This window comes from Alternaria ethzedia, assembly GCF_023757985.1.
Source record: "Alternaria ethzedia strain BMP 0044 chromosome Unknown scaffold_7, whole genome shotgun sequence".
In the NCBI taxonomy this organism is placed as follows: Eukaryota; Fungi; Ascomycota; class Dothideomycetes; order Pleosporales; family Pleosporaceae; genus Alternaria; species Alternaria ethzedia.
Genome location: NW_026056200.1, coordinates 526,209 through 554,152, shown reverse-complemented (window position 1 = coordinate 554,152; position 27,944 = coordinate 526,209). Strand labels below are relative to the sequence as shown.

At 54.2% G+C, this 27,944-nt stretch overlaps 9 protein-coding genes across 9 annotated transcripts; 5 read left to right on the top strand and 4 right to left on the bottom strand.

Annotated features, from left to right (window-relative positions):
* Nucleotides 1-1,041: 1,041 nt before the first annotated feature.
* LYRM5B (LYR motif-containing protein 5B) lies at nucleotides 1,042-1,256 on the top strand (the record flags this gene model as incomplete). Its single annotated transcript, XM_049375612.1, has 2 exons — nucleotides 1,042-1,174; nucleotides 1,225-1,256. The coding sequence occupies 2 exons, from the start codon at nucleotides 1,042-1,044 to the stop codon at nucleotides 1,254-1,256; spliced, it is 165 nt and encodes a 54-aa protein (XP_049234597.1).
* Nucleotides 1,257-1,434: 178 nt separating this feature from the next.
* On the bottom strand, nucleotides 1,435-2,883 carry J4E87_003987 (uncharacterized protein; the record flags this gene model as incomplete). The annotated part of the gene is made up of 3 exons (XM_049375611.1): nucleotides 1,435-2,297; nucleotides 2,347-2,809; nucleotides 2,842-2,883. The coding sequence occupies 3 exons, from the start codon at nucleotides 2,881-2,883 to the stop codon at nucleotides 1,435-1,437; spliced, it is 1,368 nt and encodes a 455-aa protein (XP_049234596.1).
* Nucleotides 2,884-4,306: 1,423 nt separating this feature from the next.
* CCR4 (Glucose-repressible alcohol dehydrogenase transcriptional effector) lies at nucleotides 4,307-6,634 on the top strand (the record flags this gene model as incomplete). Its single annotated transcript, XM_049375610.1, has 2 exons — nucleotides 4,307-5,760; nucleotides 5,809-6,634. 2 exons carry the CDS (start codon nucleotides 4,307-4,309, stop codon nucleotides 6,632-6,634), a joined length of 2,280 nt encoding a protein of 759 aa, XP_049234595.1.
* A 775-nt stretch (nucleotides 6,635-7,409) lies between these two features.
* J4E87_003985 (uncharacterized protein) lies at nucleotides 7,410-8,633 on the top strand (the record flags this gene model as incomplete). The annotated part of the gene is made up of 4 exons (XM_049375609.1): nucleotides 7,410-7,601; nucleotides 7,657-7,706; nucleotides 7,771-7,903; nucleotides 7,974-8,633. The coding sequence occupies 4 exons, from the start codon at nucleotides 7,410-7,412 to the stop codon at nucleotides 8,631-8,633; spliced, it is 1,035 nt and encodes a 344-aa protein (XP_049234594.1).
* Nucleotides 8,634-9,386: 753 nt separating this feature from the next.
* Nucleotides 9,387-10,387, top strand: J4E87_003984 (uncharacterized protein; the record flags this gene model as incomplete). The annotated part of the gene is made up of 2 exons (XM_049375608.1): nucleotides 9,387-9,725; nucleotides 9,782-10,387. The coding sequence occupies 2 exons, from the start codon at nucleotides 9,387-9,389 to the stop codon at nucleotides 10,385-10,387; spliced, it is 945 nt and encodes a 314-aa protein (XP_049234593.1).
* Nucleotides 10,388-11,112: 725 nt separating this feature from the next.
* Nucleotides 11,113-12,640, bottom strand: J4E87_003983 (uncharacterized protein; the record flags this gene model as incomplete). Its single annotated transcript, XM_049375607.1, has 2 exons — nucleotides 11,113-11,135; nucleotides 11,188-12,640. 2 exons carry the CDS (start codon nucleotides 12,638-12,640, stop codon nucleotides 11,113-11,115), a joined length of 1,476 nt encoding a protein of 491 aa, XP_049234592.1.
* An 823-nt stretch (nucleotides 12,641-13,463) lies between these two features.
* Nucleotides 13,464-14,584, top strand: J4E87_003982 (uncharacterized protein; the record flags this gene model as incomplete). The annotated part of the gene is made up of 2 exons (XM_049375606.1): nucleotides 13,464-13,637; nucleotides 13,688-14,584. The coding sequence occupies 2 exons, from the start codon at nucleotides 13,464-13,466 to the stop codon at nucleotides 14,582-14,584; spliced, it is 1,071 nt and encodes a 356-aa protein (XP_049234591.1).
* A 4,450-nt stretch (nucleotides 14,585-19,034) lies between these two features.
* On the bottom strand, nucleotides 19,035-21,941 carry J4E87_003981 (uncharacterized protein; the record flags this gene model as incomplete). Its single annotated transcript, XM_049375605.1, has 4 exons — nucleotides 19,035-20,739; nucleotides 20,788-21,363; nucleotides 21,480-21,611; nucleotides 21,934-21,941. 4 exons carry the CDS (start codon nucleotides 21,939-21,941, stop codon nucleotides 19,035-19,037), a joined length of 2,421 nt encoding a protein of 806 aa, XP_049234590.1.
* Nucleotides 21,942-23,991: 2,050 nt separating this feature from the next.
* On the bottom strand, nucleotides 23,992-26,223 carry J4E87_003980 (uncharacterized protein; the record flags this gene model as incomplete). Its single annotated transcript, XM_049375604.1, has 3 exons — nucleotides 23,992-25,097; nucleotides 25,292-25,383; nucleotides 25,481-26,223. 3 exons carry the CDS (start codon nucleotides 26,221-26,223, stop codon nucleotides 23,992-23,994), a joined length of 1,941 nt encoding a protein of 646 aa, XP_049234589.1.
* Between the last annotated feature and the right edge of the window lie 1,721 nt (nucleotides 26,224-27,944).

Sequence of the window (27,944 nt, the reverse complement as noted above, 5' to 3'; positions counted from 1 at the left end):
CACAACTTCGTTAGACAGGATCCTAACCATTTCACCCCATACCACCTCTTGCCGGTAGAGACCCCGCCATTGCCTGCCTGTAAGAAAACCCTCGCTACCAGCTACAAGTTCTCGCCCTGTAAGACACATAAGAAGTTGGTTCTGCGTCATGACATGAACCACCTTTGTCATAACTCACAGTCTGCTGCAGTCTCCTGTAATATCAAACCAGCTTCCTCAATCTGTGCAGGGTTCATTCCAAAACTAATACACTTGCCGATGCGTGTTCGAACGTCCGAGAGCCATCTTGGGCTGAGCGCTGCAGTTGCCGGTGCTTCTGTGTCAGATGTGGGTCAGCTATTGGTATTCCGTGATGCTCCAGCTCTTCCCCTTATAAAGTACAATGATAGCTGTTTGGACAACTGTATAGTGACTGGCTTGAGATACTTTACAAGGTACAACGTGCCCATCAATCGATCACATAGATCCGTGCTGCGCGCACTAACAGCATCAAAGAATCGACACCCAATTTACGTACCGCTTGAAGTAGACTGATACCGCGTGCGAGAAACTCCCTGCACAACCGGAAGAGCTGGCCATGCAGGTCTAGAACGAAAAAGCGCCGAGCGCACCAAGGGTCGCATGGTATTCATTATTGTGAAATACGGAGTCCAATGGGAAGACAGCGCGGTGGTGTTCACGAACGATTGCAGCAAGAGCTAGGGCGTTCCTTCCGAGGATACGGAAGATAAGCCGAGGATCCGCTACCTCCACATCCAATTCCATCCACAAGTCCGCCAGCCGCTACGTCAGGACGCGGGCCCGAGCGTTTACTACAACTACTCCGCACCCTGCTCGTACACACGCAATTGACGTTTGACAGCTTTCTAGCATCGACTTCTTTGGATCCATACATCGTTTGCTTCATCATTGAAAAATGACATCCCCGAATCCCGCGCTTCGCCACCAGGTCATCCGGATCTACAAGGGTACGTAGCATGGTCTTTTCCCTCGGCTCGTAGCAAACTCCATGGGCTAACGAAATGAATAGATTTGCTTTTCATGGGCCGGGAATATCCCCAGGGCTACGATTACTTTAGGACACGCCTACACAAGGCATTTGCGAGCCAAAAGAATCTGACGGACGAGGCCAAGATTAAGCAGGGCATCGAGAGGGCGGAGTACGTGAAGAAAGGTAAGTCACGCCATACCAGGCATCCAATGTATCATGCTAACATCTTATAGAGATTGAAGCACTGTTCGTTTGCAGCAGCTGAAAAAGCAAAATCGAAAGAATTCCTAACTATATCCAGATACTATCTAAAGCGCTATCGCACTTTGCGCCAGCGCTACGACAAACTCGCCTAGCTGGTATAATACGATAACTGACATTTCGCCGACCATGGCCTTGCGTAGACCGGGATATCACAAATAACAAGGTACGCCACTTGAACTTTACGCCTTCTTGGCCCACCATATGCCGAGCTCGAGACACTCACCGCTCGAGGCACCTTTCTGCTCAAGCAGGTCGTTGATCATGGAGTTCCAATAACGCTGCCATTCCTCTTGGTTCTTTCCGCTGACTTCTTTGAGTAGAGGCTCGAGACTTTCAATCAACTGTATGACGACAAGCAATGCCGTGTGTCTTAGCGCTGCCTGCTCCTTGGTCAGAATGGAGCTCTCCAGGGCTGCGCTTCCCTTCTTGAGTTTCCCCGCCTCGCTTCCACGTCGCTTTATCGTCTCGCCCGCAGCTTCGCGCTCCCACCGTGGTTCACCGAGAAGAATCGCTACCCGCCGGTTTTCCACCTCGCATAGAGTGTCCGGCTCTTGTAGCAGGATTTGCGATATACGAGAGCAAGGGGTTGCCGTGAGCTTGCGTCGGTCCAGCGCTTCTTGGATCCACGAGTTGGAGTCTTGGAGAAATTTGTTCTGCACATCGGTAAAGGGCGTGGTGTGCGAAATGAGGAACGTCCCGGTCGATACAGCGCAAGCGTACTCTTGGGGATTCTTGCCTGGTGGAGGTGGAGGATGCGGCAGGATCGATCGGATAATGTGGTCTGTGTCCCATATTTCCAACGTGCCCCCAGACTTTAGGATCCGAGTGCATTCATCGAGTGTCCTCTGCGAGGGCTGCCCATCAGGTATCACCATACTCAGGTCCTTCATCACGACGACATCGAACTCCTCATCGTCGAACGGCAGTGGTAACTTGCGCAGATCATGCTGCACGAACTTCCAGTCGATGCCCTGGCGCTGCAAATCTCCTGCGAGATTGACAATGTCTAGACCAGTAAAGGAAACATCATCGTAGCCCTGTTCTGGTTACGGTCAGCCCGGAACCGTACAGAAGGTGCGGGGTATACCTACCACTCAGCCATTCATGGCACACAGCCGACCAGTATCCGGAGCCACACGCAACCTCGAGCACTTTCTTTGGTGGGTATGAGGGGGTGGAGCCCATGGCTTTGCCGAAGACAGCTGTCGCAAGGAGGGTATGTAGGTTCTGGCGGTGGAGCTCGGGCAGGTCGCACGGGAGGGGATAGCTCTGGGCGCTTCGAATGTATCGGCGGCCATGGCGCAGAATGAAGGGTTCGTTAGAGGGGACGCCCGTGTCGTCTCTGGTACTCTGGGTGGAGCTGCTGGACATGGAGCCGCGCGTTATGTCCATGTTGTGGCCTGAGAGGGTGCGCGCGCCTGTTGAGGCAGAAGTCGAAGACGCAGAGATGGTTCTACCGAGAGCGTCCGTGGTGGTCAGATCCCATTGCTTTGCTTCGACGGTCTTGGGGCGTATGGGAGGGCTGGCGGTGGCGTTGGCGCCGTAGTAGCGATACTGGGGAGGGGATTAGCCAGAGAGGTTCACACGTAGAGCAAGCACAGTGTTCTTGCCAACTGCCAATCGCCCATGGAGACGACCTGGAAACGTGCTCGAGGTTGTCCAGTCTACTCCTACCCTAGCCCCACTGTTTTAGCGGGAACGCGATATTGGGCCGGTCTTTAGTCGTCTGATAAGCACGTGTAGGCGAGTCAGCAATTAATGAGCGGGACGGCGGAGCGGATGCGACAAGGAAGCAGAGCTCGACTGGAGAGAGATCAGATCAGAGGATGGTGCCAGCACGCCATGTATGTGAATGCAAGTTTCGGCACAGCTCCGGGTGTGGGAGGCAGCTCAGGTGAGGAGCTGCGAGGCCAGCCGAGGACACATCTCCAATCAACGGCTGCGGCTGTGTGAATCCCCAGGTTCTCTATGGCGATACATCGCTGGGCAGTGCGAGCGCCGCGAACGAGCAGCTTCTGGCGATGTGGCGCCCGTCTGCAGGAGCGCGGCATGAGCCGAAGACGTGCTGCAGGTGATATTCCAGCGTGGGGAAAGCCCGAGTCTAGCAGCGACAAGCTCACGAGGGCATGCAGTGCACGGCGGAAACGAGTATCAAGGGCGAGGGTACTGCGTAATCTGTAGCCTTTCCGTGGATGAAACACATACGTGAATCAGGGCACATGTAGAGGAGGGATAGATGCACGTCGAACACGCCCACGGATACGGTGTGTACCTAGGTACACAAAGCTGGTCCTATACACTTGCTCGATAGTAGCCATGCACGTCAAAAAGAAGAACGCAGTGCACACCCAGCCAACGCGGGCACAGGCCCAGTCGCGAGAGAACAGATGGACAGTTTCATGGCGTCCAGCTTGGATCGACGCTTCCATGTCACGTGGCCCGCTAAGCGGCGGACCCCAATGCATCGGGCAAGGTTCGACTGGGCTTCACGTATCGCATCACTACGCTCTCTATTCTTCACAGCGCTGCAGTTGGACCCGCTGACAGTCTGTCTGGCACGATTGAGCCCGATTGCCCTCCTGCGCGCCCTTTGACATCCTCAGCTGCCGTACGTGCGCCGCTTCCACACGCTTGTGCTGCCCGCTCGAGCTCCCCGTCCAACCTCTTCGATTCCCCGCCGCACCAACTGACTGCTCCATACCAGTAGCCCGCCAGGATATCAATACGAGCCCGCGCCCCAGCCCTCTATCTCCAGCACGCCTCGACGCCCGCAACCCCTCCGCCCTCGCTCGCTACCGAGTCCCCGCTCCAACACCACCTTCACTCGCGAACCGCCGGGATATCAATACATGGTATACTGGTGCCGCGTTTGCTGAACGCGTGCTCATGTCGAGGAGTCGCACGGGCGCCCATGTTAAAACGAAGAAGATCGCGTGCCCGAACCCTTCCTCCTACCTGACGCCCCGACTCGCCAGAGCATCTCGCGCCTTTCACCCCCAACACAAAGGCCGCCTGCGCGACCCCAGATATCTTCCGCCGCGATTCCCTTAGATGGCCGAGTACTCGGTCTACCCCAGGGGAACCGGCAATACCTTCTATCCGCAACACACACAAAACATACGCAACCTCCCCAGCCGAGTGCGCTCACCCACGTCTACCGCCCGCATACCCTTCCCCAACCCCGACACACCCTCGCCATCACGATCTCCTGGGCGCCAGTCGTCTCCCCAGCAGTTCGGCATGTTCAACCAGGCCCATGGGCACCAGGGCCACAACGTTATGATGAACGGGCGAGCAGGGCAGCAGAACTTTATGCAGCACATGAACCTGGGGAAGCCCTTCCAACACAATCAGCACCACCAGAACCAGCACCAACATCACCAGCAGCACCAGGACATCTCCGGAAACAATCATGTCGGCCAATTCAACCACCAGCACAACATCTCGAGTGGGGGTATGTCCAACGTGCAGCCCCACTTTACGCCGGGCCATCTCCAGAACGGCACACCAAACAGCGTTCATAGTGGACTCAGCAAACCACCAACCGAACACTGGCAAGAGCAATTGAAGCTGCACCAGACCGCGCGTGAGATGACGCAGGCCCACTCACACGCTCGCATCCACCCGAGCGTTAGTAAGAGCATTGTCGCGGGAACATCAAACGGGATGCAAAAAGAGACGGACAAGGAAGAGCGCAATAGGCCTGCTGCTCAGCGGGTGGAAGATGCCAAGGACCAGCACATTTGGACAATTCTCGATTTCGGCGGCCAGAATCTTAAAGTCATCACGCCAGCCTTGTTTGCCTACACTTTCCTGACCAAGCTCTACCTCAACTCCAACAAGCTCACCTACGTGCACCAGAAGATTGGACAGCTGCGGAACCTCACTCATCTCGATCTCTCCCTGAACAATCTGCAATATCTACCCCCGGAGATTGGCATGCTAGTGAACCTGAAGCAGCTGCTCCTGTTCGACAACCACATCGAGAATCTGCCATACGAACTAGGATCCTTGTATCAACTGGAAATGCTAGGTATCGAGGGCAACCCTATTCCGGACGACCTGAAACAGATCATAATGGAACAAGGCACCACGGAACTTATCAAGCACTTCCGCGAGAACGCACCGGGTCCAGAGGCGCCACCAGAGCGAGACTGGATTGTCCTCGATGAGGTTCAAGACACGGCACAAGAGACTGTGAGCGCGCTCAGCTACAACATCTTGTGCGACAAATACTGTACGCAATCACAGTATGGATACACACCGAGCTCAGCATTGGCCTGGGAGAGTCGCAGGGAGCTCATTCTTGCTGAACTGCGGGAGCGCGACGCAGACATAGTGTGTCTGCAAGAAATCGATCAAGATAGTTTCAACGAGTTCTTCCGAGCAGAGCTGGCGCACAACGACTACAAGGGAGTATTCTGGCCGAAATCACGAGCGCGTACCATGGCAGAAAGGGAAGCAAAGCTGGTCGATGGGTGTGCCATCTTCTACAAGAACAGCAAGTAAGTTTTTAACCGTCTCGTCTTGCGGAACCCCACTAATCAGGCCAGGTACATCTTGCTGGACAAGCAGCTCATCGACTTTGCCAATACAGCCATCAACCGTCCGGATATGAAGGGCGAACACGATATATTCAATCGAGTCATGCCCAGAGACGATATTGGCGTTGTTGCTTTCCTCGAAAACCGTGCTACAGGTTCCAGATTCATTGTCGGAAACGTACACGTCTTCTGGAACCCTGCGTTCCAGGATGTCAAGCTTGTGCAAGTCGCCATCTTGATGGAGGGTATCACCAAGCTTGCAACTCAATGGACTAAGCACCCGGCCTGCAAGAACAAGGTGGTGTACCAGTTCACGAATGGCGATAGCGAAGAAGGAGCCGAACCCGACCCGACACAGGAGCCCGGACCTTCCAAGGAATACTCTGATCCTTCCGATATCCCCGTGTTGCTATGCGGTGACTTCAACTCGCTGCCATCCTCTGGTGTCTACGATCTCATAACACATGGCAATGTTTCGAATGCTCACGTGGATCTGGGAAGCCGCAAGTATGGTAACTTCACACGAGACGGTATATCCCATCCATTCAGTCTCAAGTCCAGCTACGCATCTATCGGCGAGTTGGCGTTCACGAACTACGTACCTCACTTCCAAGGAGTCCTGGACTACATCTGGTACTCGACAAACACACTGCAGGTGGTAGGTCTGCTTGGCGAGATTGACAAGAACTATCTCCAGCGGGTACCGGGTTTCCCCAACTACCACTTCCCCAGTGACCACGTGGCCCTGTACGCGCAATACATTGTGAAGAATCGCAAAGAGGCGAAGAAGGTGTCCGAAGTCGACTTTGGGCCAAGCCGCGATCGAAGGAATTGATCGGCTTGACGTGGTTTGGCCTCCGGGCATGTCAATACGCTTTCTGGTGCAGCAATCTCCGTCGTTTTCAGGCGTCATTTGCTCGGTGTTCGGTTGCTACGGTTCGCTCGCGTCCTTTGCGGGCTCCACGATGGAGATTTAGGTTTGGTAACGGGGTGAATCGCTCGATAGACGGTGCGCGGTCTGATCACTTGGGAGGTATGAGCAATGCCAGCGGTTAGTGCAGAATCTCGCATCATGTTTGTTGTTAGTGTCTGGAACATGTTTTCCTTGGTAGCCTGACGATGGAAGGACCACTACTCTCTTTTTCAACGTGCGAAGCGTTTGGCTTTCTGTGGCTGGTGTTTGTCGGCATGGGATGTTTGATCTATTTTCTGGGTTCGTCTTGCGTTCATCTTTTCTGCAATGTATCAACTAGGTAGCTCCTTCAAAAAGGCCTCGTCGCCTGCACTCGAGCAGGTCTGACTACGGTTTTACCGTTCAACATATCCTCGATGCACGTGTGGTGTAACGTGGTTGCGTGAGGAACGCTGCGTGAACATGGCTTTCGGACCACAGATGCGTCATGGGGCAGCGTCAACGGCCACAATTCGCTGGAATGAGCCGTCGAGGAGGATGAGGGGAAGGGGTCTCGCTTGACCGCCGCGGCAGGGACCCACTTAGTTGACATCGACGTGCGCTCCTCGACAACTTCGTCCAGGCCGCGCAACTCGCAATTACCTTCCTCCTCCCTGTACATTTCGAGCCACCTCTCTTCTCGTACACTCTAGACACAATGGCTGCTGCTGCGACGAGCGAGCTGAAGCTCGACCCCAAGTACGACCACTACGACTTTCCCACTGTCGCTCCCACCGCCCAACCAGGACACCCAGGCCACACAACTCCAGAGCAAGATGCCCAGGTCTTCCAGCTGAGAACCCAGCTGGAGCAGTCCGGCCACACCAAGAACCTCGACACTCTGACTCTGGTATGCTCACCGCTTCTCCTGCGGGTGCAAAGGCCTCAAGCTAAACAATCTACAGCTGCGGTTCCTCCGCGCGCGAAAGTTCAATGTCGAGCTTGCGAAACAGATGTATGTACATGCAGCATGGGGGCACTGTAGAAGAATGCCTGGAGTGTATGCTGACAGTCACCAGGTTCGTTGACTGCGAGAAGTGGAGGGCCGAGTATGCTGGCGTCGGCGTTGAGGAGCTCGTCCGCACCTTTGACTACAAGGAGCGACCCGAGGTCTTCAAGTTCTACCCCCAGTACTACCACAAGACGGACAAGGTACGTGGCTTCTACTTGGGCTGAGAGCTCAGCCCAGATCTGACCAACAAAACCTCTGACGCAACACTAGGATGGCCGCCCACTCTACATCGAGCAGCTCGGCAACGTCGACCTGACCGCGCTCGGAAAGATCACGTCCCAGGAGCGCATGATCCAGAACCTTGTCTGCGAATACGAAAAGATGGCCGACCCCCGTCTTCCTGCCTGCTCCCGCAAGTCGGGCTACCTTCTCGAGACATCTTGCACAATCATGGACCTGAAGGGCGTTGGTATTGGCAAGGCTACCTCCGTGTACGGCTACCTCGGCGCCGTCTCGCAGATCAGTCAAAACTACTACCCCGAGCGTCTGGGCAAGATGTACATCATCAACGCCCCCTGGGGTTTCTCGGGCGTCTTCAGCGTGGTCAAGAAGTTCCTCGACCCCGTCACAAGCGCCAAGATCCACGTTCTCGGCAGCGGATACCAGAAGGAGTTGCTGGCGCAGGTCCCAGCCGAGAATCTGCCCAAGGCATTCGGTGGATCATGCGAGTGCGAGAAGGGCTGCCAATTGAGCGATGCAGGCCCATGGTGGGATGCACAGTGGGCAAAGGAACCCAAGTGGGCCAAGAAGAGCGACGATGCGATTGACAACACGGCTCTTCCTGCACCTACTGAGGGCGTTGCGGGTACTGCACCAGCTGCGCCTGTCGGCACCGACCCTGCTACCGCACCTGCACCTGCCACTACCTAGGCGGAATGCGTCTTCGAGGCAGGAAGGGGTGTTTAGAATGTCAACGGTATGGCGTAGGGGCGTGATGTTCGAAAGGGGGTGCGCTGATTGCAGCATATATAAGCGTGGTAGGTGTTCACGCGGCGGCATAGCAAGTGTAAAATGTCATCATACAGGTTTCAAGAGCAACTAGCTTACAACACGCACACCGTTTTGCATAGGAATCATGTGTGACTACTGATGTCGAAGCAGCTAGATCTGGTCACGAATGTTGGTCATCTTCAACTTAAGAGCCTGGTGTTGTAGGCAATCTGTGCCTCTCTTAGACATGTCACTGGGATGTGACTTGCGCTTGGCTAGGCGTATGTTGGTTTACTGAATAAGTCTAAAGCACGATTGTGTGCAATGTGTAGAGGGAAATTACGCCGACTATACTACAGAAGAGGACAGCGCTGGCGCTGTCATGTCGGAAGCACTAGATGGTTGTCTCTGCTGCCATATGATGGAGACATCTTCAATGCGGCAGTCATTCAGATCGTCAAAGGTGCCTAGCCCCGCTGGCGATAGCGACTCAGTGAAAACCGCAAGGAGCCACAACTTCCCTTTTCCCTACTTCCGTACTATTAGGCTTAGTGTGGCGACTGTGCGAAGGGGGAGTGTGCGTACAGATTGCCATTTCTTTTCTCCCAGTTCCACACTCCCCAGACGCTGCACCTCAAACCGCTCATCTCAGAACCCGACCTACAGAGCAACCTTTTCTACTTCAACACTACAATGCGTCTGCGCGCTAGGTATGCTACTGAAAGAACCTGCTACGACTCCGCGTCCGACGAATGCGACGTCGACCCTGAGCCTGACGATGCTCTTCTCCAAAAGTCCTCAGAGTCGGATAATGACGCTCTTTCACAGTTTTCGGATGACGATACTGTCTGTGTCGTTGTCGGTCAAGAACCAAATCAAAAAAAGTTCTTCGTGGACCCGTACCGCATCTGTTATTGTAGCAAGTTCTTCCGGAATGCTTTAAGAGGGGGATGGAATTCAGCACAGACTCTCGAGGTCACTCTGAAAGAAGAGAACCCTAGGATATTCGCTTGGTATCTGGACACGCTCTATGTACGCACGCTCACACGATCAGCGTATCCACATCTTGGCTAATGAAGAGTACATAGAATGGCACCAAGCTATCCTTCCAAGGCCAGCCGTGGTCATTCCAGCCCATGAGCGAGCTCTACGTCCTCGCCGAGATGCTCATGGACGACTCCACTAAGAAATCTATCCTGGCAGCCATTCGGAAACGATGCGAGAGCCCTCAATTCGGCCACTCTCTCCCGGAGCCATCTGCAGTACGTACCATCTACGACGGTACACCCGAGTCGAGTCCCGCGCGTCGTTTAATGGTTGACATCTTCTCCCAACGTGCAAGTAAAGAGCGCATTGAACACTGGACGACGGAGAACCTGCCGAAAGACTTCCTCCTCGATCTGTCGGTCAATCTCATCGCCCAGCGTCCCCTTCCCGATGACGATAATAGGGGTCACGATGAGGGCAAGAATGCTAAGAAGCGTGCAGCCGAAGAATCTGACGAAGAATTAGCCCTCTATCTTGACTCGCTAGAATCGCCTCCAAAGGTGAAGAAGAGGCTCAAGTTGCGTGTCGGCGGTCGTGATAGCCTCGCCTTTCTTGATCAGTACTCTGCGGTAGCCGATGCACATTCAGGAAACACAAAGACAAAGGTCGCTCTTGGTTCCCAACACGATACCGCATACATCAGGTAAGCTCTTGACCGTAGACAACGCAAGCGGACATTTTACTGACTTCTACAGGGCTGAGCGCACAGCCGAATGGCAGACAAACATTAGCAACCTTCCAGGTGGTCCTCTTAAGCCGCGAATAATGACCCTTGATGGTAGGTTTTGGATGGATACTGATTCAGAGTGAATGACTCGATGAAGGAATAGACGCTGTAGTAGGAGAAATATTGATGCTATTCACTCGTAGGACACGACTGCGGATCCTTAGAAAAGGAACAGCGGGAGGAGGCTAGATGTCATGGACAGTCCACTCGATAAGACGAGAATAACTCTGGCACCCGGTTCTGCATCTCGTTCATCACTTAGCAGTCCATGCTCATCGCCGATAAAGATGCCTAACTCAACACACATGCGAATTTGTGAAGTCAGAAAGCTTTTGATAGATTACCAGGTATGTTACTATCATATAGATCGGCAGCGAAAGACCCGTAGAGTGACACATGCCACCTCAACCCTGTAATCGCCATGTTCCCTCAAAGCGATGCTCTTTCTCGCCGAGAGCAGTCGGGGACAAAGCACGTAAAGTACACACCCAATAAACCATGAGACAACTAAATATACCGCTACGCCGTGCTCCAATATAACATGCATCCCACAAAGACAGTAGACTGACTTACAGTGTTGTGTTCCTTGACTCAGACCGCCAACGAACCATATCGTAGCGACTTCGGATTGATAGCACCCTAAGACTAGATGCGGTGCTTCTCCGATTCTGCATAGATAGTCAGGATTGTGAGTGTTATGTGATGGAATAGACTACTAACCGAGTCGCGAGTACAGCATGTATAGTGCCATTTGGTTGCATTCTTGCGTACCCGTGATGGTAACAAGACGCTCGTTGCTGTTGTCGGTGGGCTCGTTGATCTTGATGACACTGCCACTGAGCTGGCGGATTTCGTTGATCTTCGCACCGCCCTTGCCAATGATGGCACCGACCATGTCGTTGGGAATGAAAATCTGCTGGGTAAGAGGTTGGCCAGGCATGCCACCAACGGCTGCATGTGGAGCGGCGCCGCCGTGCGCAACAGGCGCTGCAGCAGGGTGACCGCCGTAAGGAGTGGGCGCTGCAGGACCACCATAAGGACCACGGCTAGGCGAGCCAGCGCCGTAAGGCATGTTGGGGTGACCGTACGGCGACTGCTGTGGAGGCTGTCCATGCTGCATGTGCGGAGCACCATAGCCTCCGTGAGCGGGAGTTCGCTGGGGTGGTTCTTGGCGACGGAAGTTCTGTGGGTGAGAGTACTGACCTCCAGCGGGCTGGGGAACGTATGGTTGAACAGACATGCCGCCTGGGACGACGTTGGCAGCCATACCACTACGGGTTGCATATTGGGATGCAGCCGGTCCACCGAATCGCTCGGTCAGCTGCTCGACCAAGGTCTGAGCAACATAGTACACAGCAATGTGCACAGCGTCAGCAACACCCAGTACGATCAGCGAGCGTTCGCCAGAGTTGGGGAGGAGAGTGTCAGATGCGTTCAACTTAGCGTTAGAAGCCTCTTGGATCTCGCGGATGCGGACGCCAGCCTTTCCGATGATGGAACCGATAAGGATGTGAGGAATCAGAAGACGCATAGGGTAGGCCTTGGAGGTGGATGTAGAAGGTGTCTCGAGGTCCTCCTGGTTGAGGGTGCGCACAATGAGGCCAAATGCCTTGGACACAGCATCAACTTGGCCGCTTACAGTAAGGATGCGTTCAACAGCGCCCCGAGAGTAGTCGCTAACGGTGCACTTGGCGCCGGACAAGCGACGAATCTGAGTCACATTTTCTCCGCCCTTGCCAATGATGGTAGCGGCCTCGCTGGTGCCAATGCAAGCGCGCACATGCAGCCAGTTGGTCTCGTCCACCTGCTGGTTGTGATTTACAGGCCGACCATTAGCACCTGATGTGGATTGGATAGGCTGAGTCTCAAGAATAGAGGGTGCGTCTGGGACAACAGTGTCGGTATGGATCGGCTGGGCACCGTTCTCGACAGCAGCTTCAGCCACTTCGGGTACCACCTTGACGTCCTCTTGTGTGATGCCTTCGGTGGCGATGTCGTCGGCCTGGACTGGTTGCGCGATATCGATGTTGTCTGGGTTGGGCGCATCCTCCTTGACCATCTTGTCGAGAGCAGGACGCTTGGCATCGGGTTGGTCATTGGGTCCGGCAGGCGATGAGGGTTCCTCGAGCGGTCGCTTGGCCGAGGAAGCCGCGATGGTGGGTGAGGCGGACATGATTTCTGTTATGAGTTGTGGATCTTGAATTTGGAAACGGGTATGCACGCTCTTCACAGTCGAGGAGCGTTCAAACGGGAAGGTGAGATTTGTTCAATTGATCTCGATTATTTGCGACTTTATGTACAGCGGGGGCCGTGAAAGAAAGCGTGCTGTGAGGGCGGGCTGGAGGGAGTCGCGACAGTGCGGTGAAGGTGCGAGGAGGTAACGTCGCCGGGAGCTTGAAGGAGTTTGGAGCGTGCAGAGGGTGCAGTGGTCGGAGGAGAGAGGCCTCGGGAAGCGAGGAATCGGGTATGATGGTGCTTGTGATGGAGCGGGAGAGTCGGAAAGGGTGTGTGTTTCTTGGGACGAGGTGAGGTCGACAGAGGAAGAAACTGGCCCAAGTAAAGAAAGCTCGCTCGTCAAACCTTCTCGGCAACGGTCCGGCGTCTCAGGTGCGGAGAGCTCGAGGTTGCGCGCTTTCCTTCTCAAACGAGAAAGCAATGTTAGAAGAAGGGGTGGGCCGCGATGGAGAAGGAACTGTGGGCGATGGTTGATAACAGCAGGTCGTTTGTCGCGAGGGAGGAGGCGCAAACGATGCAAAATGGAGCTATCGCGGGGAGATCGGCGCTAAGTCTTGGCGCGTCACGTGTGGTACTACGACTTTGTCTGTAAATGCAGGCAGCACGACGACTGAAAGACTGTTGAGTTCCTTGCGGTGCAGCGGGAGCCTTGGTGAGTACACAGTCGAAAGGGGTGAAGTTCTCCTCGCTCGCCAGGCACCACTGGCCCATTAGCGACATCGGTGGACCGCACTTGAACACACAGCCAGCCGGTCGGAGAAATGGCGCAATCACAGAGTGAGAGTCTCAGAAAGATACGCGAGTATGTCGACGAAGCTCGGGGGCTGCAGGACGATGTCGTCGACTTTGACGCGTCCAGCACCGAGGCGCGTCTGGAGCAGACAGTGAAAGAGCTGCAGGCACGCGTGAAAGAACAACAAGCAGCGCTTGACAAGGTAACGCGATAAAGACGCGTCTAGAAAGGATCATACTGACCAAGTAAAAGTTGCGATCTCAGTCAAATGTTGACATAGAGACAGCCGCCTATGCATCGGAAGATCCGCGTCAGAAGCTTCAGCAGCTCGCAGCCGTCAAAGACGCGTATAAACAATTGAAGCCAACAGCAACGTACCTCCCCGCCCAAGGATCAGTTCTGCCTGCATTATTAGCAGCACGTACACTTCAACAGAATGTCCAAGGAACCAAGGAAGCAATCGCAAGCACTCATAGCCAACTCAGCACAAAGGAGGCCACGTTTCGTCGTGAAGAAGCCAACTTACATGATGCCCACCTTCTCTCTCAAGCAATGCAGGATCGCATCAGACGGCTACGCTCTCAGCATGAAGATCGCTCTCAGAAGACTCCTGCTCAACTTGCACGAGAACTCATCGCAGCAAAGCGCGCAAAGAAGGGGAACTATGACGCGGAGATGCAGCGTCTGGGAGAAGCTATGAACAACTTCATCAACGACTACCTCTCTAGCATGCTTGCAGCAGAAGAGCTCGGTGGACCTGTCGTAGGCGACATGCTTGACATAGAGGACGATACTCTTGCTGCCGGTTTCACAAAGAAAGGACGCGCAAAGTCATCGAAGAACCCAGTCTCAGACAAGACGCGACAGCGCAGGATCGATGAGATTTGGGGCAAGAAGGGTACTCTTGATGCTGAAGAGGAGGAGGAAGAGCCGCCTACTGAGGCTGAAGCTGCGGATGCAGAGATGCGACAGTTGATTGAGAATCTGTTTGCTACTCTGATGGGACCAGGAGGTGGAAAGGCATACTTTCAACTGGAGCGGGACTCTGCGGCTTCACGCTTCTTGATCAGGGCGAAGATTGCGCAGTTCCACCCGAAAGATGCAAGGAGGTTGAGATTGATTGACTTTGGACGAGAGCTGGATGACTGAGGCCGTTGCAAACTAATACTGCGGTCATCAACGCGCAAACCTGAGGAAACTGCATATGCTGAGCATGAATCGACCTTCACGCATGTTGAAGAGGTGTTGCCTCGTTACGAGACGCATGCCCCCCTTAGCCATACATTATCCAAAGCCTTGTCGGTCTCTCGTGTTTATTCAATCCTTCGGCCCATGTCTGCAAAGAGTCCCTCTCACCTGTGGCGGTGCACCTGTGTCCGGTATACACGCCGACATCGTACGTTACTTTTAGGATATGTCAATACCTTGGTTCCGCACAGCTCCGCTCCACACATGCACGCACGCCTCCTGCGGCCCACACATGCATCCCGCGCAACACATCATCCACAAGCCAGGTTTTGGGTCAGGATAACCCGGCTATCGCAAGACGCGTCCGATCTCCTTTCGTCAGTGCAGCGTCCCAAATGGAATCTTGACCCGACTCTCGGAGACACTGTTCCGAAGGGAGTAAATGTGGGATATTGGACATCGGAAAAGTACAAAGAAGGTCTTATCGGAGCAGTGGTATTGAAAGGCTGGGGGTTCGTGCACGTGCGCTTGAACGAAGGATTCCAGGGCAGCGTTACCATGTACAATAATATGGCTCAGTATGACAATGGGGATCTTCCCGTCCTGGCGCTTCCGCCGAGAGAATCTGACAGCAAAGCGATCATAGCAGTATCAGCACATGGGTGAGCATGTCTGTACGAGATTCATGGCCGTGAGGCCGCATCAGCTGAAGGTCACCGAAAAAGCACAACGCCCGTATTCAACAACTAGCCCCCCATGGTCCTCTTCGGAGATCAAAGATAGAACCTTGGAAGAAGCAGAAAGCAGGTGCATGGAAGAATCGCCGTATGTATGCCAAAGTTCCGAAAGGGACTGCCGGATGGAGCACGCGTCCTGGCGCTGTCAAAACCAAGTACCGTGCAGGTGACTACCTTGAGGATAACCTTGCAGCAACGCACACCGTGGGATCGAAACATGAACAGCTGCACACGGGGCTAATGCAGAGATGCATCAACGTGGCTCCTGTAGGAACAGTCTCACACCTTACATTGTCGCTTTTCTCCAATGCGCCCACTCGGCAGTCTTCCAGGCCTGCGTCAGTGGCTGATGCGCATGACAGCTTTGTCCAGGCCCTTGATTCGTTGCGAGTCGCAAACGAGATAACCACGATCCCAAACGCGTTGTTTTGATTCGAGGGATATTAGGTGCTTTGCTGCTACCATTTCAGCCGGAGGATGCGATCGCGATTGCGCGCGTAGCCTTGCCAATGCAGAGCGGCGGGTGGGAGATCTCGCGCTGGCTGACTGCTGCTTTACAGGTACCGGGCTGTGGGAAGCGAGCTGTGGAGACGGCGCCGAATTGTGCTGGCCAGATCTCCATCAAGTGCAAGCCTGGCCTGTCTATCCTGAAACACTTGTGGGTGATCAGGAGCTTTTTCTGACCGCATGTATGAAGTCATCGTGGAGCAAAGTGCAAACGTCTCTGTGACAGCGGGCATGAAGACGTTTTTTCGGCCTATGTTTTCCGCGGTAATTTGGGTGACAGGTGGGCGCCATCCATGCTCGAGCCACTCGTGCGCACCCTCGTGAACGAGAAGCGAACAGGGGCTAGGGAAATTGCTGATCCCGCTTTTTTTTTCACCCACGCAGAATCTCATCCGAAATCCGGTGACTTCATTATGCATGATCGATTCACATATGATCGCAATACGGGGCTTCTCCTTCAGATTTGCATTGTTGACGGTCCGATAATAAAGCCGACTTTTGTGAAGACATGGTACAATCTTAGTAGTTCTTGTTGCGCGGGATTTGGATCTGGGATCGGTAGTCCTCCCGATGCTCTAGCGTGTGGATGCGTACCAAACATGCACCATGTCGTTTTTGGCGCTCACGAGACCCGATCCTACCTTCCAGGAATGCATAAGTGTACCCATGTTGTGAAGCTAGACTGCTTCGCACAACCCCTCGATCTAGCACAAATCGCAATACCTAACCTCCACGTAACAGCATTGACAATCCTCCTAGTCTGCTTGATGCCCAGATGGGACTTACCGTAATGCGCAGAGTGCGAAATACTAGCGACTCTCATAGGCCCATCCAGAGCGGCATTTTATCGCTGTTTCAGCAAAGTGGCTGTGCGAGCTCACCATTGCTTCTGTGTCATCGGAGGCGTTCCGTCTGGCAATTGGGCTGCAGAGTCAGATTAAGCAAAAGTACAGTCGCCAGCATACGCTAGGATCTGCAAACTACGGCTGATATGCTTACCCTACGGCAGAAGCGGGGTACCAACAATCTAGATTGCAGAGAAGATTGATATGTCGCCGAGTCTCCTGGAATTGGAATTGCGCTTGCTGCAGAAGAAGCATGTTGGCATGTGAATTGATCAACGTCGTTGCGAGGGGTACGTAACACCTATCTGTGGCGGTGCAAACTCCTTCGGATTGCGTCTCGGTACACTTGCGTCAAGATGCACCACTGGGGCATTGACTAACCTTGTTGATGCCTCATAAGACGGGGAAAGAAAAATGCTCCATACATCTGTCGGCCGTGAGTCACAGTTCATCCATGTGCGCATGACACCTGCGTCAGCTGGTCGGACGTGTTCCACCATGTGGCACATACCAGCGTTCCCGAAGCTGTGGCGAAGAAGGGTCCAGCCACAAGCACTCGCCACTTCCCGTCTCGCTTGAGTAGACAATGTGTCGATCTCCGTGTAGATCCAGCATGCTCATTGGCTGTCACATAACGGTTTCCTCAGATAGCTTACACAGCCGCTATGATTAGAACGCCTCATTCCAACGTAGTAAAGTGGTCGATCGCTCGGATGCTTATGTAGTCGGTTCCGGTTCATGTTGCACCTTCGCTCCGTGACGCGCTTGGAAGGGAGGGTCTTCGGGGTCCGCGATAGGCTCTGCAGCGTTGCGAACGGTGGCGAACTTGTTGGAGCACGTCGGCTAGCTTTCCGTTGTGCTAGCGAGCTGTTTCTCCCGTTTGAGTACAGCTACGGGAGAAGCAACGGCAGTACCGGAACACTCTCCTTTGCAATCGTCCGGACGGCAAGCCCAGTTGCTTCCGAAAATACGCAAATATGTATCTTTTCCTTGTATCATCACGCCACACCTGCATGGCGCTTGCTCGGATACTGCAAATGCCCTAGACTATTTGTTGGAGCTGCAATCGGTACGATGGATTGGCGTTTCATAATTGCGATTGAGTGAGGCAGCTACTCAGCAATAGACCTGCGAGTAGATCCGTTCGGTCCGTTCTCATTTGACGCGTCCTCTGTAAATGCCAACGCATCTTTTGGACCCTGTTCATTCGGTCTGACTTATCGTTTTCTTTGGGTGTACCATGGTCGTGATTCGCGAGTCCTTTCCTGCAGTATGACATCAAGGCTCGGCCGCACAATCCTTTGGGTCGGGTCCCTGTGCTATCGGTATCGGCTACCATACCCACACTTCCCGCCAGCCCCCTCAATTACTCGCGTGGCAGGGGCCCCCGCCCAATCGCTGACAGGTGTACCAAACACTGTGTCAACATTGTCGAACTCTATGTTTTGCAAAGCGAAACCGATGGCAATCATCGCAATAGCCCTTTCGTAAATGTGTCAGTTGTTACTCGCGCAAGCCACCCATTTTCCAGAGCCCCTGTTTGGATAGCAGCGTGCGTAATCTCCGGAGACAATAGCGTGTCGGAGGCTTGTTATACGCCAAGAGACTGAAATATCACTCGATGGGTCTGACATGGAGAAATCTGCCGTGATGGTGACGGTCGGAACAAGGTTTCTAACTTGGGAGGCGGACGGGGGGAATGTAACGATCATCGCTATGTCACAACGTCAGTGGAGATGGGCCGCGGCGAGCGGCCCTGCTTCGGTCGGCCAGGGTGAGAGCGTGGACCTGACGAAAATTGTACAGGGAAGAGATGTCGAAAGATCGCGAGCGAAAACTTCAGAGCGAAAAGGTTTGATTAGGCTCGCAGAGGATATTGGGCATGCGCACTGTAGTGGACAGAGTTGCCATCCTCGATGTATGTAGTAAAGAAATTACAGTCCGAACACTCCCTCGTGTCGCGCGTGTATCTCGCTATGTCTTCATGATAGATCGTTGCTTTGCAATCTTAGCCGCTTGAAAGGTGAAATGGTAGTAGTATAATGGGTATCGTCGTCGCACCGGAAAGAAGAAGAGTAGAAGGTATCAACAAAGGAAATGCAGCAAACGCTCCCAATGGACGCGTGGTATCGAAAGGCGTTGAACGCCAGGCGGTGAAATCGAATCAAGTGATGCCAGTTCAGAAGCATCGGCAGCCCATGGAGACCAATGCAAAGCTCCAGGGTACGAATAGTAAAGGGTCGTGACAATCGGTGAAGTACCGAAACAGGGTATCAATGTTGAAGGAACGGCGTCTCGCAGGCGAGCAATAGGCATAAAAGCCTAGAAGAGAAGGCGAAGTTCGTAACCGGTCGAATGAACATTTTCCGTGACGCTGATGTCGCCATCAACTTGAATGTCGGTAGGACCCGCGTCCCATTCGCGCTTCATGGCATGCACCGGCGGCGTACCAATCTCGTGAAACTCGGCAGTCATATCCTGTTGCTCGGGTATTCTGTTGACGGCATCGTCGTCCATCAAAATTTGCAGACCCTTCTGGTTAACGCGGATAGTCCGTGTAACCTTCGTTGGCTCGATCTTGATCTTCATTGCGATGCTTGCCACGAGCTCCTTTACAGTACGCTCCATCAGGTAGACTGCGCGGAAGTAGTTGTCGTCGGGTTGCCGACCAGCGAGCCGCGGTTGAACGAAGAAGCAGGCGACGGGCTTCAGCATCGGCTCTGGAGGCGGTTGGTAGGTTTGATCAACCCCAAGGGCTTCAATCCAACCAGACAGTGCGTGGTCATCAGAATATGGCCGTTGAACCTTGGTTGGAACGTCTGCGCCGCCTTGGACGCCATGCATCCCTTTGAGATCACCTGTGGCCGTCTGTGGCATGCTGCGCCATTCATTGGAGGACATACGCGATGGTGGCTGGTAGGGCGCCGGGCGCTGGAAGGAGGTAGTCCGGCGCTTCTCGGAATGGAGAGACTGAGAGCTGGGGGTTGGCGACACAACAGACGATGCTGCTGTCTGCGACTCGGAAGCCTCCCACATAGGCGCGTCTACGTTGGTGTCGAGCTTGGAGAGTTCTTGAGGAGTAGCGCCGAGGATCACTGGGTGGAGGTCTGGATCGTCCTGGTCCTCGCCCTTGAGGTATAGGACACTGACAGGCCTGGTAGAGCTGAACATGTCTTGGAGCGAGGCGAGCTTGATGTGAAGGTCTTCTTCGGCGGGTGCGCGGCCTCCTTGGTTGTCGCTTGTCGAAGACATGGACCAGGTCCTCTTGTGTTTCGGCACCTTCCCGGGTCGTTGGCTCATACTGCCCTTGGAGATTGATCCACTGCGTTTCCGCTTGCCAAAGTCCTTCATGCCAGACTCAACCTGTGCGATCTGCTGCTTGAGCTTGTCGATGGTCTTCTTGACGTGGGCAACATCGTTGGAGAGCTTCCTCTCGGCACCGTGGTCGCGGAAGAGCTTGACTTTGCAGTAGCAGAGCTCACCATCTGGCTTTTGGGGCGACGATCCAGTGGCTTCTGTGACCATTTCGGTCTTCGCGCATAGCCGGACGGGAATGCCTTTGACGCCCTTGGAATGGCTGAAATCGGTGGAGAGAAAGTTGAAACGCACAGCCAAGGAGCACTCGGGTGAGGAGTTGTGGGTTGGTGTCCAGGTGACCACGAAGCCATCGAACGAGGAAGATTCGAGTTCAACCCTGGGTCGTCCTTGGATCTCACCGCCGCTGACTTGGCTGGGGTCCACAAACTCAACTGCTTGAAGCCGCCCACCACGCTGGTGAGCCTCGTTGGTTCCGCGGCCCTCCTTCCACAGTTGCCAGCAGGATGCCGGTCGCTGGCGCTGCTGTTCATCTTCGAACGAAATGCGGATGAAAGTCCTGTACTTGGTCGATGGAGACGGTGCTTGCGTAGGTGCCGTGTCTACCAAGGAGATGGAATAGGCCTGTCCCTTGTTCAGGTAGGTCACAGGGACTTCGTCTGATTGCTTAATCATGGCTGTTGGAGCATTCAGAGTAACATGGTAGCGGAAGCTGGAAAAGTCAGTATGATAATGGCGTGATGCAGATGGGGTGACTGACTTTTGATTGGGTGGAGGGGGTGCTGGTGCGACTGCAGCCGCCATGCCGTCGTATGAATGGGGTGCATAACCGATCAGAGGCGACTGCTCTTGCATCTCGACTTCGGGAACCATGTTGTCCATGGACGAGTCCTGGTGGGTTTGCGTCATGTTGCCCTGGTCGAATGCAGAAGGCTGGTGCGTGAACTGGTGCGGTGCAAATGACTGGGAATGCTGCGGCTGCATGCCAAAGGGATTGACATTCTGGAAGTGATGCGACCCCAGGGCGTGGGGATTGAAGCCATGGAGATGGTTGGCAGGCGCGACCTGGCCAGCGTGCAGCGCACCTTCCGAAGTGGGAAGCGAGAGGGGAGTTCCTAGGCCAAAACTGAAGCCGGGCGTGTGGAGGTCGCCGGCCTGGCTGTGGTAGAGCGTGTTGGTGCCGCCGGGCGTCGGGGTGTAGTAGCCCGGCGGTTGGTTTGCGAAAGAGGTGAATGCGAAGCTGTTGGGGTCGAGCAGTGAAGGCGTGAACCTCCACGGCTCATTGTTCCCGCGCGGAGTCGGGTCCTGGTCCTTGATGTCCTCATGGTCGAGGTGGCTGGAAAACATGGAGTTAGCAAAATGTTGGGTGCAGGTGCAAATTGGGCGTCGGCGTTGTTGACGTTGGTGATGGTGCCGAGTGACATGGGATGGGGGGATCTCGGAAAGACGTACCGGGAGGGGTGCGCGACATCAAGCGCATCTGCGAGCGTGTGGCCGGGCGGCCCAGCAATCGAGTGCGAGCGCTGCTGGAGATGGGGGAAAGTCGCCTTGAAGTCCTCGAGGAGCTTTCCGTCGGGTTTTTGGCTGTTGAGTCTGCGCAAGTCAGTATGTACTTGATGACATGCAACGCGACGCGCGCAAATCACATGCGGGCTTGGGCGCGGGCGGGACGACGTACCTATTTCGAAACATGGCATCGGACGCACTCGCGGAGTTAGGTGTGCAGGACTTGCGATTGCATCTGGCGGGTCGGTGGGAAATGGTCGGAGACTGAGCAGCAAGGCGTGCGGCGGCCCTGGGTTATGAGATACGGAGAGCAGCTGCCACGAGAAAGACGAGCCTTTGGGGTCAAGCCACACATGTCCAGGGCCGGTGGTCAGACGTCTTTTAGCTAGCAGCTAGCGACCAGAGCATCCACAGGGCCTGACGGAATTGCAAGAGGGCCGCGCGTGGGCATGGGTGGAGCGTCGGGTCTAGGCACACGGTCCCTGCTGCTCTAACGCTACGGTTTTGCATGGCCCTAGGCGGCTTTGGTCCGCCGCCCTACTCTGTGCGCGACGTGCTGCCAGACTGATCACCCACCGCCCGGCCTGCACAGCCACAACCCTACGGCAGGCGCGAGCCGGCCAGAAGCCCTCACGGCCGCATGGGGAGCTGATAGTCGCTGCATCTGTCGCCATCCCGCACTCCAAGCGCACATCCGCCCATGGATGCTGGATCGCGCGGACCCAGCCCGATGTTTCTCGAATCCACTCCAGTTGCTACACCAGTGCGAGGCGCTCGTGCGCGGCTCCAGTGGCTTGATGAGTATTCCGTGCCCTGCCCGCAATTTGCTCGTCGCGACAGACGCTGCTCGCACACTATGCCCCCTTTGTCACCAGAGACTGTTGCGGCGCCTACGGTGTGCGTTGGCGCCTCAATGCGAAATGACATATGCCGGCCAGCTCCCGTTTCCACTTGTGTCCCGAGACTGCAGAGCCCTGGTCTCGCTCCTGTATTCCACGCGGCAGACGTCTCTGCCGCTGCTCGCCCTACCATTCCAGTCTACTGCCGGCCGCCTTCCCCTGCGTTCGAGCGCCGGATCAGAGACGAGGATGCCACCCCGCCAATTCGTCAAAGTCTATCGCCCAGGCCAATCCCACTGACGCCCGTTGGCCCTGTGTCGCTTGCGCTTACTCGGAAGACTTAATTCTTAACGTTATTTCACTACCTGTCAGGCCGAGATTAAGGAGTGGTTAGCGGGCGTTATCCCGAACGCGTTTCTATCCACCGACTGAACCATCAACGGCTTTCGTCATCGCCAGGCGCTTGGGCTTTGCATCTGGAGCCGTAAACGCATTGCAGCCACAAGAGCGAACGTCACTGCCTTATGCAGTTACACCAACCGCACTGCTGGCTGTTGCATGGAATGCTAGTCCGACACGGCCAATCGCACTGCTGGGGAAGCCTCGTCCGGTAGGTCCAACGGAGGATTCCACTGACGCAGCGATCCTTGTGTAAAAATAAGTGTGGCAACAGTTACAGACGGTGATCGACAACGGGAACTCTCGACGAATAACACGCCTCGCGCATTATCAGGTGGCAGAAACCTTTCAGTCAACTCGGCAATGATCGCCCGACTGTGGCACATCTTCGCACTCGCCACACTCAACGCCACACCTTGCTGATCACGCCTCAGAACAGAGTAGATAGCGAACGACGCGTAGGCTTGCAGAATGGAAGGAGCTGGAAAGGCCTTGTTCATGACTAGATGTTGCGATTAGATTCGAACATGTTCAGAGTCCAGCCGAGTAGCGCAGTGCTCTGGCGTGGTGTCAATAGCCGTACCTCCTGAGCGATGCATTGGCCATAAACATTCTAGAGTGAGGTCACCTCCGTACAACCGCGTCCGGATAGGTTCATCTCTCGACGCCGCCTTGTCATTGTGACAGCGCTTTGCGGGAGCAGCAGCAGTTGCGTCGTCTGATGTGAGCTGCCAGTTTAGCCATAGGCTGTCATCTCGCTAATTGACGCGACTAATTTTGGTTATTACGTGAAAAGCACTGCAATCTTAGACTGACACAAACTCCATCGTCACAAAGCTGTGACGGACGCACTTGATAATAACTGTCGAATTATTCTTTTTCAAGCATACGGGATTTAGCATAACCCCACCATCTGTTGTAACGGTGTGAACGCTCCGGTCGGGACATTTCATAGTGAATCAATTATCCTTTCTGACGTTGGCGATTAGAATGCGTGGTACCGCACCATGTCTGACAGTCGAATCAAACTCAAACCGACGCGCTGAGTAACCGGCATGAAACACCAATCGCTGCCCGATTTGCCCAACATAACTCTAAGATCTCGATCACGAGTATATCAGACCTCCATTCATCAAACCGATGACGTTTTCTTCAGAACATCATCACCCGGCCTTACCGAACCTTGTGAATTGTTCACTCGCGGAAGCGAAAGCCTCGGATTACCTCGAGCTGACCAGTGACGATGATTGACTTGCATCACTTGCAGCCCTCGCTGCTGCAATAGCCGTGATCGTGTTACGCAGTCCTGTTCCACTATGTTGGTTCCTCAATGCCGACGGAGAGTCTGGCATACGCAGGCTGTTGATAGAACTGTTCCTACTCTGAAGCTCCGGTCGCATGCTTCCGATTGAATTTTCGCGGAATGCCGTAATAACACTTGAGCTGGACCCACGGCGACTGTCCTGAGGCCTGGCATTGACCGACTGAATGCTCGAAGCGGAATCTGCTCGACGGCTACGACCCAAGGATTGTACAGGGCTGGGAATCTTTGACTGCTTGCCCAAGTCCGCACCTAGAGTTTGGGACGATGAAGCCGATCTGATTGATCGCGTATCAAGCGCCGGGCGTCCAGTACGCATGAGAAGGGGGGTGTCTGAATCGTCAGAACCACTCTCGTTGGCCTCTCCATCAAGCGCTTTCAATTCCTCCGTGAGTGCTTCAAGCTGGTCAGCCCCAGGCTCGAAAGAGAACTGTCGGTGATGCTTTTGGCTTGTGTTGAGTTGGGGCTGCGACTGGAATTTTCGGAGGGTGTTCCGCGGCGCAAGACTTTGGTCGAAATACTCGTATGTTCCATTGTCAGAGCTGTTTTTTTGACGTGGGGTCTGGGTATCGTTCTCTTCGACATGTGCTGTCAACTTCTCTGCCGATCTAGTCTGCGAGAACAGCATCATGAGACCATGATTGAAACTGTTCACCTCTAGACCTCGACGTCTTGCGACAAGTGTGCCGAGTGCCCGAAGAGCGACAAGAGCTTCGCATTCGGTGGCTGGCTCCATGCCAGTGTGCTCCAGAATCGTCATCTCGTCAGGCAAAGGGTCGCCAGATCCTCCCGAGAAGCCAGAAGCGACGGAACTAGTGAAAGATCGAGAGGGCCTTGTCTTCTGAATGGCAACGAGATTGAGCTCGCTCTGAACTTTGCGCGACAATGTAAGATTCTTGCTAGTCTGCGGTGGATTGCCTACAGGCAAATCTTCCATGTCGTTGGTGAACTGCGTTGACAGGACGGCCATCTTTCCAGAGGGGGACGACGGCCGATTCAGAAGCGCTGTACAAGGTCAGCTAACGTACGCACGGTGTGTGAGTTGGTTTGGTTCGGGAGAGGACAGTAAGCAAATGTATCTCGCCGCCACCACGACAGTATACCGAGAATGTCTTCGCGGTACTATCGGCGGTCGACTGGTTAGGCGCGAGACTTATGCATGCGGCAATGAGAAGTACACAGTGCGCCTAAAGACTCACCTCTCTGACTCATTAACTTGATCTCCTGGTCAAGTTGCGCGTGTGAGAAGAAGTCGTATTTCGGTGGGAAACTGTCGTGCGAGATGGTCTTCCTATGACGCCGCACAATACTGTCTTGACGAGCCTGTATGAGTCTTCTTTCTGTTAGTAAAGGAAGAGCAAAAGATTGGACACTACCTAGGTACTCACCCAGTCATTCCACTGGCCCCACGAGCTATGAGTAGCTCTAAGCGCCGTATCTCCGCACCGTAACGATCTCTTGAGCGAGTCCAGTGCTCCTCGGCCTTTCTCCAATCTTTGAGTGTCTCCTCCAGCATTGTACTGAGACACTCCTTCTGCTCTCGTACCTTGCGATAGTCCTCAAACACACGGAAGAGGCCGCTATTATGCTCCATCGGTATCGGCCAGGAAGCTGTTATCATATGCGATCGAACAGATGTTACGACATCGAGCGGATCTATGTAGGTCTGGAAGGGCGCTGGTGCATCTTCACCCCATGGCGCAGAAAACGCGAACTCGGGCTCCTTGGCTGTCTCTTTGAAGTTGGCGAAGAGCGACGTGTAGCGAGCGAGCTTGGGCTTCGAGTCTCGACGTAGGGCTGGGGTATCTGAACGTTCGCTTGGTGCGTCATCTGCGTCTTCGGCGACAGGCGTGGTGTGCGCACCGCCTACAGGAGTCTGTGGTCTGCTGCTCTGCCGCGTCTTCCGCCAGGTAAGTTGAAGCCGACGATCGCTCGAATCATCGGTGCCTACAGGAGTGTCGACGTCAATCTTGAGCGGGGTAGATGTTCTCGGAGGCTTCTTTGGCTGCTTGCTGTGTCCCAAGCGCCAGCTTTTGTTGTCGGGCATATTCTCGTCGTCGTCCTTTGCTAGCTCTCTCGATAGATGCGTAGCGACAGAGAGCCCCGGGAGCTGAGATACGAAAATATCCATAGTTTCTGTGGGTCGTGATTGCCAGTTAGGTGAGATTGTGCGGGGCGACTGTCGAACAGAAGGGTAGGAGTTGTTGACTGGGAAGGCGCGGTCGTCTACAATCAGCTCTCACCTTCACCTCCGCTTCCGAATTTCAGCATGACGCGCTCTCACCACTGGTGACGGCTATGGACGGCTTCTTGCTGAGCTCCAGTGTCATCTTGAAAGAAGGCAGGCGCGACCTCGCCCGCTTTCACTGCTCGGAGATGTAAACTCTTCGCTCTTCGTTCCTTCCTCACCTTCTTGTCACCTGCGAACGCTTGAGTTTTCCGGAAGGTCACTCAGGTTTTGATCAGACATCTGGAGTCAGTATACGCATCGGTGTTGCTAACGAGATTCGCATCACGATAGCGCCGAGACGTCGCATCACCTGGAGACGGAAGGAGGGTGTCATGTTACCAGCAGAAGTTCTCGCTGTAGTTCAAAAGTGCGTACAGCTGTACAATATCGATATTGTCACACTCGAAACTTGATAGAATACAGAGACGAGACGAGGAAACTGCGAAGGATACTAGGGATCGAATATGCCGTCACGAAGCGCTGGTAGTAAAAATGAGCGGCCTTACATACCAACAATGGAGCCTCATCTCTCGAACTACGTGAAGTTCATAGTTGAAAGTCGCAGAAACTTCATGTTATTGTCAGAGGGTAATCCTCAAGATATGTCTGAAGTCCGCGGCGAAGCGAAGTGTCCACAAACGGCTAGCGCCAGCTGACCAGTTCAGTAATCTCGAGGTCGCGACAGTCACGGACGAACGACCATCATTGCACCAACAACGACAAGTTCTGCCCCAGGCTTACGCGTATCGACGTTTTGAAAAGAGCGCAGGTCAACAGATGGTACTGGGCGACTGCTCGCATCGCATTGTGATCTCTGAGATCGTTGCCAAGGGAAGTGCTCTTCCGAGTTTCGGCTGAGTTTGAGTACCGTTTCATCTCACTCCAACCGCTCTGCATCACGGTGCTTATACGGTACTATAGTATCTTAGCGAGTCTAATCATCAAGGCAGCAAGGTGGACGTTGTTGTCGGCTAGATGCCTTCCTGGATGATGCTGAGGTCTGGTTTTGTGACCCCGACGAAAGGCAACTCTACATGGTAGGATTGAAGTCGATACTAAATGTTCCATTGCATCATAACGATACTCCATGAGGATCTGGGTACAGAAGCCGCGCGTCTCCTGTTCTTTGGGAAAGCATCGACATCTCTCCGACATTTTTGACACACTTCAACACACCTCATCCCCGGCCGTGCCCTTCCCGCAGAACCAGACCGCTCCACTCCCCGCCGTTGCTATGGAGCAGATCGTACTCCTTTCGCTAATACAGTACCAAGAAACAGGCAGGAAAGTCTAGACTCCGGTTTCAGCCTTCTCAGCGCGAGGCACAAAGTAAGGTACCAGGATGACTTTGTGATTGACAACGGCGCCTGATGACGACGACGGCGGTGTGCCTGTATGTCAGATGCGCCGTGGCTGCCAGGCTATAAGTTGGATGTATCCTCAGGCTAGTAGACGCTTTCCTTACTTCAAGCTCACCATCAAGTCAACTTCTTCAAGTCAATCTTCTTGTTTTCCACCCTTTCTATACATTCACTCTTTGTCGCCGGGCGACTTTACCACGTTTACAACTACCATCTACGCTTCTTCTACACCTACTCTCCGAGTTCAATAATCACCTAAAC